Below are 12,549 nucleotides of genomic sequence, written 5' to 3'. Positions count from 1 at the left end.
AGAAAAAATCTCAGTATTGAATGTTAATAAGAATAACAAAACTGTTTCAGTATTCAGTTTATAAACAAATTAATTGTTAACACTGATACTCCATATTGTTATTATTATTTTTGTTCTTGTCTGCACAAATTGCTTTTTTTTACTTAGTAGAAACTTTATTAAACATGATATTAAAATATTTTCATTAAGGAAACTGTAAGTCTAGCTTTAAGAAAATGTCTAGTGTTATGTATCACTATAAAATACTGTTTGTTTCTTAAATAAATAAAATTTAAAATGTTCCAAATATACATATCCCATCAAAAAAATTACATGTAAAAAGATGCCCGTCTCGCAACGCAATACTAGAGGTTAAAAAGTTTGTAGCATTTCATAAGAGAGCAGGACCACACCCCTCTGCAAGTAGGTACTTATGTGGTAAACGTAACACAGAATAGTGCACTCGCATAAATGGATAAAGTTACCCGGCGTAATTTCCGGACCGTCTCAGCTCACAAAGCTGCAACGATACGGTTTGAGCTATAACAGCTGCACACGAACATAACCCTTATTAGTAATGTACTAGGAGCGTCAGTAGATTACTTAGTGATTCACGTGAATTTAGACATTTTGTTTCGAACAGGATGCTGATTTTACTGCCCTCTCATTCATAAAGTGGGTGATAAATAGACGTGCGAGTAAGTTCGCGAACTAATAGCTCGACAACCTTTTTCGCTCGTGTGTCACCCTAAGTACGCGTACCTACTTCAAAATCGCCGAGTGCCTAATTTCGTTGGCCATCCGACATGCTTAAATTGAAATATTGCTCGTAGTCCGCCTCCGCTCGCGTCACCGTACTCACCGCCGCGAGCCGCCATTTCCTCCATCCAAAATTTCCTCCGTTGATTCCCCGCTCCTGTCCCCTCTCCTGGCGAGAGGAGGGGGAAAACTTGGCCCTGCTCACTAAACCCGGCGTTTCGCCCTCTGCCGTTTGCGAGAGCGCCATGGGACTAGAATTTTGTCGCTTTTTTCCACCATTTTCAAGTTTCCAAAAAAAGTTACCAACCGATTTTTTTTTTTTTTTTATGAAATAGGAGGCAAACGAGCAGACGGATCACCTGATGGTAAGCGATTATCGCCGCCCATGGACACCCGCAACACCAGAGGGGTTGTAAGTGCGTTGCCGGCCTTTAAGATGGGAGTACGCTCTTTTCTTGAAGGTTTGAAGGTCATATCGGTCCGGAAATACCGCAGGCGACAGTTCATTCCACAGTTTAGCTGTGCGAGGCAGGAAGTTTCTAGAAAAACGCACAGTTGAGGACTGCCAACCATCTAAGTGGTAAGGATGGTAATGTTGTCGCGTAGGGCGATGGCGAAAAGAAGCGGCAGGGATTAATCCGAACAATTCCTCGGAGCACTCCCCGTTATACACGCGATAGAAAATGCAGAGCGAGGCCACATCTCTACGCAGCGCCAAGGAGTCAAGCCGTTCCGAAATACGCTGGCAGTCGACAATTCGAGTCGCTCTTCGTTGGATGCGGTCCAGAGGGAGAAGCTGGTATTGGGGTGCCCCTGCCCATAGATGAGAGCAGTATTCCATGTGCGGGCGAACTTGCGCTTTGTACAGCTGTAGGCGGTGGGCCGGTGTGAAATACTGTCTCGATCTGTTGAGCACACCAAGCTTTTTTGAGGCTAATTTGGCCTTACCCTCTAAATGGCCGCGGAACTGGACTTCACTCGAAATGTCGACGCCGAGGATTCCGATGCTGGCTGCGGCAGTCAGGGGAGTGCTCTCAAAACGAGGTGACACGACAAACTCTAACTTTTTTGCGGTAAACGCGCAAACCTGTGTCTTGGCAGGGTTAAAACGGACTAAGTTTAGTCGACCCCATTCAGAGATTTCTTTTAGGGAAGTCTCAATTTCAGACACAAGTTTGTTCCGGCTCTCGATGACGTTTTCCCGAGAGATATTGGTGCGGCCGGTGTAAGAGGCATCACCCGTACTACCATCAGCATAACAATGAATTCCGCTGATTTGCAGCATGTCATTGATATGCAGAAGGAATAGCGTGGGTGATAGCACACAGCCTTGGGGGACACCAGCATTCACAGACATGGAGTCTGAGCATTCACCGTCAACTACGACCTTTATGCTTCTGTCTGCTAGAAAGCTACTGACCCATACACATAATCTCTTGGGAAGCCCATAAGACGGTAGCTTCGAAAGAAGTGAAGAAGAAGAAGTTTCAAAAATGTTGTACCCTACGATGCTCCGCAAGCTCCTGCATCTTTTAATACCACTGCCTTACCTTCGTAACTTTTGGAAATATAGCCGAATTACACTTTCCCACGAAAACGATCTGATAAACGTTTTCAATGTCACTGTTGGTTTACATCGTTGGCGCTAAATAGGATCTAAGCCTATTTACTTTCTAAAAGATTTGGACAGCGACAAATAATGGATTTTGTATACAAATTTCTCGTAAATCGAGACTGCATATTGTTTTAAAAAAATTTCATAATTTCACTAACGATAAATGCACTTTTTCTTCTAATTTTTAGGGTTCCGTACCCAAAGGGTAAAGACGGGATTCTATTACTAAGACTCCACTGTCCGTCTGTCCGTCTGTCTGTCTGTCTGTCTGTCTGTCACCAGGCTGTATCTCATGAACCGTGATAACTAGACATTTTCACAGATGATGTATTCCTATTGCCGCTATAACAACAAATACTAAAAACAGAATAAAATAAATATTTAAGTGGGACTCCCATACAACAAACGTGATTTTTTTGCCGTTTTTTGCGTAATAGCGTGCGCGTGTCCGATTCGCACTTAACCGGTTTTTCGTAAATGTCGTCTGTTTACTCCCGGTTTGAATTTACAACCCCTCTGGTGTTGTGGGTATCCAACTAAATACAAATATAATCAAACACCAATGGACAGTTATAATAACTGCATCAATAAATTGCTCTGATATTTAGATGAAGGTAATATTTAAAACTTGACGATTTAAAAGTAATAAAATAATACTGTATATTTAAAAGTGCTTGTTGCTGGGCCTATTTGAATACAGGCGCGGATCCACCGTTGTGGGCAAGATGGGCATGCCCACAACCTTTTTTACACTTTCACGGTATATTGAGATCGATAGGCCTTCATAAAATAAAAAATAAAAACAATGAATCGTGCGTGATTCGGAACGCAGCAAAGAGCCATAGACAAAAATGGTGATACTTTTTGTCACATTTTTACAACATATTATCTGTTTCTTTTTGGCGCATGAATATGTATTAGAAAAAAAGAGATGACTACTGGTTGGAAGCGCGCACTCGCGCAGACCATAGACAATAGACAGATCTACTAATTTAAAAGCAAGAGTGTATTGAGTTGTATGCATGCACATGTAGATTCCCGCCAAAATGCCAAAAGTTCCGAGGCAAGCCGCCATTCTTGAAAAGTTTTTTGTTAATGTCAGTCAGGGTAAAATAGCTGTGATAGTGTGATTGTTGTTTCGACACAATGGTAAGTTATTTAAATGAAATTATTGCTATTTTACCGCTCTAATGCAATGCCCTACTCTATATATCATTTGTAACTTTATTTTAACTTTGTTTTTTGGTCATTTCGGCCAGGGTTTACCTAAACAATCAGAGCAATTTATCGCTCTGATTGTTTCTCGACGTGTAAGTAAGCTACTCTATGTATATTACTTTTATAATAAAACAAAGTTACAAATTATCCAATAAAATATTCATTACCTACATTGTTTATCGATTTATTATTTGTACCTATGATATTTCGTGTTGTGTGTGATTTTTTTCTTGAGGGGGTTTTTTGGCATCTTCTAGTCAATGACTAAGTAAATATCTTGAAAATTAAATCCTACAACTACTCACGCAGCTGTGCAATAGGTATATATTTATGGGGCATATCATGCTATCTCGACTGAACATTTAGATTTAAAAAATTTAATTGGGTAGATTTTTTATGTACCTAGTCAAATATAAAATAATTTACCTACATATTTAGTGGTCGATTGAGTAGTAATGGAATAACCTCATACTATAGGGAAATAAGTCAGCTAAGCGTAACTACGTTTACTAAGTATTAGGTTCAAGGGAGTTTAAAAATGATTCATAATACGTATGTATTATTAGTAATTTTCAAACTTTACCATACTATATATTAAGTAAGGAAACTGGTATATGGAGTACTCTATGCTTACTTATTTATCTAAGATTTGTACCCTAACATCAAAATGTTTTTACAAATATTAGCAACTCTCCCGGTTAGCGTTGCTACCGCAGAGAGATCTTTTTCTACTCTTCGCAGAGTAAAATCTTGGTTGCGGGCCTCAATGGCAGAGGAAAGGTTATCCGGGCTAGCTCTCCTGAATATACATAAAGATACGAACCTAGATATAGATCAAATAATCAACGTTTTCGCAAAAAAGAAACGTAAGCTTGAATTTCTAATTTAAGTATATACTTAAATAGCAAAATCAAACTTACGTTTGGGTGCTCCCACAGTTATACCTCGTAACCTCGCGCGTCCAATGATGATGCCTATGACAGTTCATTTTTGTATGGAACAGCTGTCACGTAAAATGTTCGTACACTTTTTTGGAAGTATAGCACATTCGTTTATTTAGAAATGTACTAATTAACTAATAAAAATACGGTATAAACATAAAATATTTCTTATCTTAAGTTCTTAAGCCTATTCAAATTTGACTTTGGAAAGTAGGTAAAGGTGTAAAACTGAGTCAAAAGTAGTACCTTAGTAATAAATAGATATATATTGATTATAGTCTAGCATGACTTAATTGCTTTTAATGCAACTTATAGATTATGAAAAGCTCTGACGACTAAGTAGTCCACAAATTAGCTGTCTATCATTTATGATTTTTTACTTAGCCTCCTTGGGCTTACCGTGGGACTTAGTCAATCTGTGTAAGAATGTCCTATAATATTTATTCATTTATTTACTTACGCAAAAGGCTAAAATGTAAAATTCTTACTTTTTCATAACCTCGATACGAATGACTCCCTGTACTACATAAGTACATATAACAGATTGGCTCAAATATTTTTTTGCAAAAAAATATTGTAAACAAAGAGAGTGGTGTGCAAAACTGAATCATTGCAAATAAATATGTATGAAGCAGACCACTGATAAATTTTTGCACGTAGTATTTATTTTTGCAATAATTACTAGATTTAAGATTTGAGAGAATTGCTGTTTATTATAAGACGCGTTACAATAACAAAACAAATTAATAATAAAATTTTATAGGAATGTAAATAGGTATAGTGTTGTAGCACTATACCTATTTACATAAAAAAATCCTATATTTTTTTTAAAGTTCCTACTTAAACCAACTTGTCTGAATTATATTGGTTAAAAAGGAGTAGTTATATTATTAATCATCAGTCATGATCATTATCTTTAATTTCTATTTAAGTAAAAAAAATTAAACTAATTATCTATTTTTAGTTCATGTACGTATAATAACTTGATGGATGTCAAAGGATATTTATGAAGATCTTAGAAGTTTTGTTATGAAAAAAAATAGACTACCCGACTACCCGCCAATCATACCTCTATGATTGGTGCAAAACATGGTAATAACTTTTTAAAGATAAAATTCAACATCCTATTTTCAAATTACTCAAAATGAGAAATAATTTACAGCAAACATAATTGCTTACCAAATTCGTATACCTACATTTAAGATTCATTTCAAAGTAGAGTAGAATGCGGTTCGGTTTAGCATCTCCCTGTAAATAAAGTTATTTAATGTAAAATGTATACTAGCGTTTAATTTAATTTGATATCATTTGAAGTAGCCGAAATTTCATCAAATCGGTTCAGTAGTTGTAAATTAAGTCTCGCCTGGTGCATGTCACTTGCTGGTCACACTACAATTTCCGAGACACCGTCAAGACACCGCCCAGTTTAGTGTCCCTATTGGCTTACTAGCTGTGGCTAGAATAGGAAACAAAAAAAAAGATTGATTGAAATTGATTTGGAATTTAATCAAAACTGACTATTTAATTGGACGAAATCAGCTCTGAATTAATTCAAAGCCAAAGTCCTGATGCGCAGGAAAAAGGAAATAGGTAATCAAATTCAAAAGTCATTCATGACTCATAATTGCTTTATGAGCGAACTTAGAGTCGCACTTGGCCGATTTTCGGTTTTCGGGTGGCTGTGACCACAACCTTTTTTGAGGGCTGGATCCGCGCCTGTTTGAATAAAGAATATATTGACTATTGACTATATTGACTATTGATGGTAACAATGTCCTGAAAATGGTCAGATAATACTTATCCATTTACCAGGCGCTAAAACAATGTGTGTTTAATGCCAATTTCATAATCCAAGCCAGAAAATCATCATCACTAATGTAAACTACTGTTGCTTTAGCAGCTAAAATGGTGCACTAGTTTTAACTTCTTTAACAGCAAAAAAATCAAATAAATAACATGTCAATGTAAAGGTAATTAAATGTGCTTTCAATTAATTACAATATTAATTAGATAGTGCAATTACGCTTAGATATAGATTCACTTAAGTCCCATTTGTCAAAAAGATATGATGTTTTCGATGGCAAATATACGAGTATGGGAATTGTAAGGAGGAAACTTAAGGGACTGGTGGGGGGGGGGGGGGGTTGGCTGCTGCCAACATCGAGTTTCTGGTAGCCTAGGAACAGCACTACAAGGATTAGAAGTGAAACTGCGGACTAACGGACGAACGGACTGCGGACCAACCTATTATGCATGCGACACAGTTCTAGAGATCCTGGTCAAAATCACTGACCAACCAACTTTCCAGTAGAAATCCCAACAAAGCCGGCCTGCCAAATATTTGCCTGTTACATACTTGTAACAGGCAAATACAAGCTGCAAGGCAAGGCTGTTACATACTTGTTTAAGTATGTAACAGGCATTACTAATACTTTTTAACGAGTCATACTTGCTTCATAATTTAAAGTAAATCTATGATTACATTGGAATCCATACCAAATACGGTCATCGGTCTGGTCCTCTCGTCTTCAGCCAAGAATGTAGAGACGACACATGTGTAGTTGCCCGTGAGATCTGTGCTAGGAGACAGAATTCGCAGCGCTCGGTGCTGGGTGTACGCATTGTGGGATACCCTGTAGTTGAGGTCGAGCTGGAACACAATATAATTGCTGTTTACGAATATTATTGTACTATCCAACAAAACCTTAACCAGACATTAAGGATCATTTTTACCTGATCATCCTCCAGTTTTTAGGGTTCCGTTCCTCAAAAAACGGAACCCTTATAGGATAACTTTGTTGTCCGTCTGTCTGTCCGTCCGTCTGTCTCTGAAAAACCTTTATCTCGGAAACGCGTGAAGGAATCGAGTTGAAATTAAAATCATATACCTACTCAGGTCTACAGTCCCTTGAAGCCGTGTAAAGATCAAACTTCTAAGTTAACGTGAAAAAACATAAGCACGGCCGTTTGCTGCAGCTGAAAACATGCTGCATGCTGCAGAAAACGTATATTTCGACACACTCAAGGGAATTAAAATTATAGGGTAGTTTCTGTTGACCTAGAACTATGAAATTTGGCAAGTACGAGTAATATCGTCTTATACTCGTACTACAAGTATAGGAAAGTGGTCGAGTCCGACTCGCACTTGTCTGTTTTTTTTTTACCACAAAGTTACATTCGATTTGCCAGCGTACAATTGACAGCAATGCTGTACCGCAATACTGTAAGCTGCATTGCAGCAGCAACAAAGGTTTTATCAATTAACATTAATTTTGCACTTTTTGTAGCAATCGTCCTGCAACAACGCCCTGTCGTAGTAGTCTAACCCGTTCGTATAAAAATACCGCAAATCGATGTACAGGTTAGCCGTTTGGCACACACATATTAGAGGCCAAAACAAATTTTTTGACCCGCAGTTCCTAGCTCAAAACCGGGAGGAATGGAAGAAGAGGGGGGAGGCCTTTGCCCAGCAGTGGGACACAATAGGCTCGTAATAATAATAATAGTTCCTAAAAAAATTTCGCTGCGGGGGAGTGGTAAAACATTATTTTTTTTGTATGGAAAAAAAAAATTCCAAAACCTATCGAGTGTGGTACCATACGATAGGGCTTTTTGAGGCGATTCTAAAAATATATCACATTATTACATTTCGAGCATTTTTTTAAATTAAAACAAAAAGAATTTTCGAAACATACCAAGTTTGGGCTCCTCCAGACACGATATGGCTGATTTTTTTTTGTACAATATACCACAAATGATACGTGATATCCTCATGTCTAACCCCAAGAAAGCAATTTTGAAAATAATATCATTAACAAAAATTTTTAAATTTTACAAAGTGACACAGTTCTACTTCAATACCTATTTCACGAGACTTATGGAACTATACTGCAGATACGGTACATATTAATCATAAAATGATACGTAATATCCATATATCGAACGGGAAATACCTCTTTAACCCTTTAACTGCGCCTTTCATCAGTTGGTATAGTTTGTTTAGTTTTTGACACAAAATATCAAGATTGTATCCTTCAGATACGATATACCCTATCGATTTTTCTTTGTACCACTGCGGGGGGGCCGCAGCGAAATTTTTTTTGAAACTGCGGGTCAAAAATTTTGTTTTGGCCTCTAGTATGTGTGTGTCAAACGGCTACCCTGTACATCGATTTGCGGTATTCCTTTGAAATTGGGGTCGAGCGGCTTCCGCTATAGTATGTAAACGTGATCAATGTTCCTCCAATTCAATGCGTCCTTGCCCTGAAGCGATGGACCCAGCGGTGAGCAACCTCAGGTATACTAAGATGATATATCTTCTTCTTCAGCCCGTTGCCACCCAATGCTGTGTAGTAGGCCTCGGCTCTTCTAATACGAAATGCATTTTGCTCGATCTTGTGCTATCCTTTGCCATTTTCTACCGGCTATTTTGACCAGATCGTGAGTCCACACATTGGCTGCCTACCCACATTTCGGCTACTAAAACGAAGTACTTTATCAGAGTTGCCGTTCATCTATCCATAAATATTATCAAAACCTTACTTTATCTTTTAATATCCCCAATGCTTGTGGCTTCTGCGGCGGTATCCATTGGTACACCGGCTGCTCCCGGTAATTGAAGAACCACTTCACTACCAGTCCCGTCACGTTACTAGTCACGTAGTCGCAGTCCAGCGTGACGGAGTCCTTGGTGCCATACTGAATCACTTCTGGTACACGCATGTGCGTTATCCGTACGGAGTTGACACCTGGGAACGAAATATTTATTTCAGTTTATACTTTATAAATATTATACTATTATACTGTGACACTTAAAACAATACTAATTAAAACCATTGTCGATAGTCTCCTGAAATGAAACGTACTGTTCGGATTCAGACTAGGTTGACCAGCATTATTGCGGCGCGACATTGAATTTGCTGCCGAATGCATTGCTGCCTCAAACTTAATATCATAAATGGGGTCGGATCAAAAACTAAGTAATTAAGTCCGACTCGCGCTTGACTGCACATTTCTAATAGATTTTCCGGTGATCTATAGGTAAAGATCTATTTTGTGTATTTTTTTTCAAAAAATTTGACCCAGTAGTTTCGGAGATAAAGAGGGAGAATGGTCATGTTTTGCCTATTTTCTTGAATAACTTCTAAACTATTTATTTTAAAATTATAAAAAAATATATATATATATTTGAGATTCTCACAATGAGCTCTTTCATTTAATATGTAACACGATATAGTTTGACAAACTTTATTTTTTTATTTTCTCATTTACCCCCCAAAAGTGGCCTTCGTGTTTAAAATTAATATGTTTACGTTACATGTCCATCTTTGGGTCACTAACTTACATATGTGTACCAAATTTCAACTTAACTGGTCCAGTAGTTTCGGAGAAAATAGGCTGTGACAGACGGACAGACAGACAGACAGACAGACGCACGAGTGATCCTATAAGGGTTCCGTTTTTACCTTTTGAGGTACGGAACCCTAAAAAACATTAACTAATATTATGGGAGTCATCTCTGCTTGAGGTCCCTTGCGTGACCTTCGTTTGATATGTACTGAAAGCGACACCGTGACTTTTTTTGGATTCTACATTGCATAGAAACCATTTTTAGGGTTCCGTACCCAAAGGGTAAAAACGAGACCCTATTACTAAGACTCCGCTGTCCGTCTGTCCGTCTGTCTGTCACCAGGCTGTATCTCATGAACCGTGATAGCTAGACAGTTGAAATTTTCACAGATGATGTTTGCCGCTATAACAACAAATACTAAAAAGTCGGTAGGCGAGTCCGACTCGCACTTGGCCGGTTTTTACCTATATATTTAGATACGAATGTAGCGTATGTCCTAGTACGTTTGGTAAGTTTTTTTACTTATCATTACGACAATAGGGAATATTCTATTCAATCTGACGGTTTATCGTGAAACAAGAAAATCAAAATTTCGTTATCTCTGTCACTTGCATATTCGAGCGATAAAGAGGCAGATAGAGAAATTACTGATTCGCGTTTCCCGGTAGGTCCTCTGTAAACAAACCGCCTTGATGCATCAATGTCATTTTTTTTATCTCTGAAAACTTGTCAAAAACCTGTTAAAGGTATACAGTATGTATAACTTACTCTATGGTTTACTAAAATGGCTAGTGCTGGACTGGTGGCAGAACATTGCAGTAATACCCCCTATTATTTATCATTTATCAGAATTAAGTGTGTAAGTATTGATAGTTTTTAAACTTCAATAGTATTAAAACTTAGCTTATTTATTTTTAAAAAGAACATAAGTAAAAATAATATAAATACAAAGAAAATTTTGTCGGAACCTTCATAGTTAACAGAGCCGGCCTCTGCAAAACCTTGAAAATATGTATATTCAATCTTTTTCTCGTTTTGGGATGCTGACATTTTGTTGTAAGCTTAATGAGTTTACGTTGGAAGGGTTCGATTCGTCTAAATGACGTCGTGGTATAAGGATGGTTTATTTTTTTGTTATTAAATTTGTTCCACAAACTGTGGCTGCGGGAAATTCATTCCAAAGGTTTTTTCAAAATTGGTACTAGCTATAATAAATACGCTGGCCGAAACGTAAAACGTTTGTTCACAAACCTTTTGTTTATTTTAAAATGAAACTTGTGTTCATAGTCGAATAAAATACAAGATGTATTTTTAGTAGTTATCCTTGGCATTATAAAATAATCATCGTATAATTTATCAATTACATCCAAAGGCACGATAATTTAGGCTCGACACACTTCCTGGCATATGGTGTAAATTCTTAAACACCTCTGATAGAGTAAAGTGAGACAGACAGCTGTTTGAGTTGTGAATAATTCAGGTTAAAGGAAGAAACGTGTTTTTGGGGTTTCGTTTTAATTTATTGACAAAACGTAACTAAATTACAAAAATGATATTTAAAAAAAAATAGTAATAAAAAAGTTGGCATTTATAGCAGACTATAGATGTAATAATTTATATATTATTTTAATTCTCTTATATACAATTAGAAATCCATAAAATATTAAAGACCTAACCATTACTTACAGCATATTATAACATATTTTCGTACCTTTTTTTACAACCCGTCAAAACTTTAAAATCAATATATAATTTCGGTACAAATAAGACTTTCGTGATCAATGTTTACGATTTTTTCCAGACCTGTTTGTAGTAGGCAGCAATTTAAGAAAATTTCCAAACAACACATTCCATAATAAGCAGGTTCATCGGCATGGCGGGTATGAATTTGAGCAAAGGCCAAAACTGCGTTGTTGTGTTGTACATTTTGTACAACATTAGGTACTGTTTTAATCTGAGAACTGAAAACAGCAAACAGCAGCAAAGAAACACTGCTTTGAAACGTATCAAACGTACACAAATCAACTATGTATAGTTGAAATATATTTTTAAATCTGGACACTGATTACTGAACTAAAGCCTGACCAGGAATATATGATCACGCGCCATGTTGCGGAATTTCATTGGAACTAAATTTTTTATACTAAACTGAACTGTCACCACATACATGAGAATAACAGCGCCCTCTTGACAATGATCATATATTTCTGGTCGGGATTTAAGTACCTATTTACTTTAACCTTATTTATTTATCTTTACCTATCAATTAAAAGAAAACTCGAACCTACTCAATAATTTGAGGTCAAATTTATATTTAGACGGAACCCCTCCAAACCCAAGCAATTAGCATGTGTATCGGAGCGTTGAAGCGGAACGACGCGTGCGCACCGTCCACGTTCTGCAGACTGCACCTACGATAAAGTGGTGCGATAGTACTGCGTTCAACAAAGCGTCTTGGGGTGAACTAAAATTACTTCAATTTTAATATCACATAGTACAATAATGGTAGTTCATGATATATAAAGTTACAGATAAGTTGGTACTAAAACGAGAAAAATGTTGGTATCATCACCTCTATAGACACGAACATCCAAAAAAAAGTGTGTGCGTGTAATCTTTACGCGCGATTGAAGTAAAACTTCCTTGACGATGACTTTTATCGCTATGTTGGCACTTTGACATGTGTC

The 12,549-nt window shown here is 37.2% G+C and overlaps 1 protein-coding gene across 1 annotated transcript in view; it reads right to left on the bottom strand.

Moving 5' to 3' along the window:
* LOC134741698 (uncharacterized) overlaps positions 1 to 12,549 on the bottom strand; it is a 491,852-nt gene that overhangs the window by 464,566 nt on the left and 14,737 nt on the right. The window contains exons 2-3 of the mRNA XM_063674576.1: positions 9,055 to 9,260; positions 7,009 to 7,162 (exon numbers count right to left, since the gene is read on the bottom strand). Coding sequence (XP_063530646.1) covers positions 7,009 to 7,162; positions 9,055 to 9,260 — 360 coding nt within the window. The remainder of the gene's footprint in view (positions 1 to 7,008; positions 7,163 to 9,054; positions 9,261 to 12,549) is intronic.

The sequence above is a fragment of the Cydia strobilella genome, chromosome 5, assembly GCF_947568885.1.
Source record: "Cydia strobilella chromosome 5, ilCydStro3.1, whole genome shotgun sequence".
NCBI lineage: Eukaryota > Metazoa > Arthropoda > Insecta > Lepidoptera > Tortricidae > Cydia > Cydia strobilella.
This window is presented reverse-complemented; position numbering and strand designations above follow the sequence as displayed.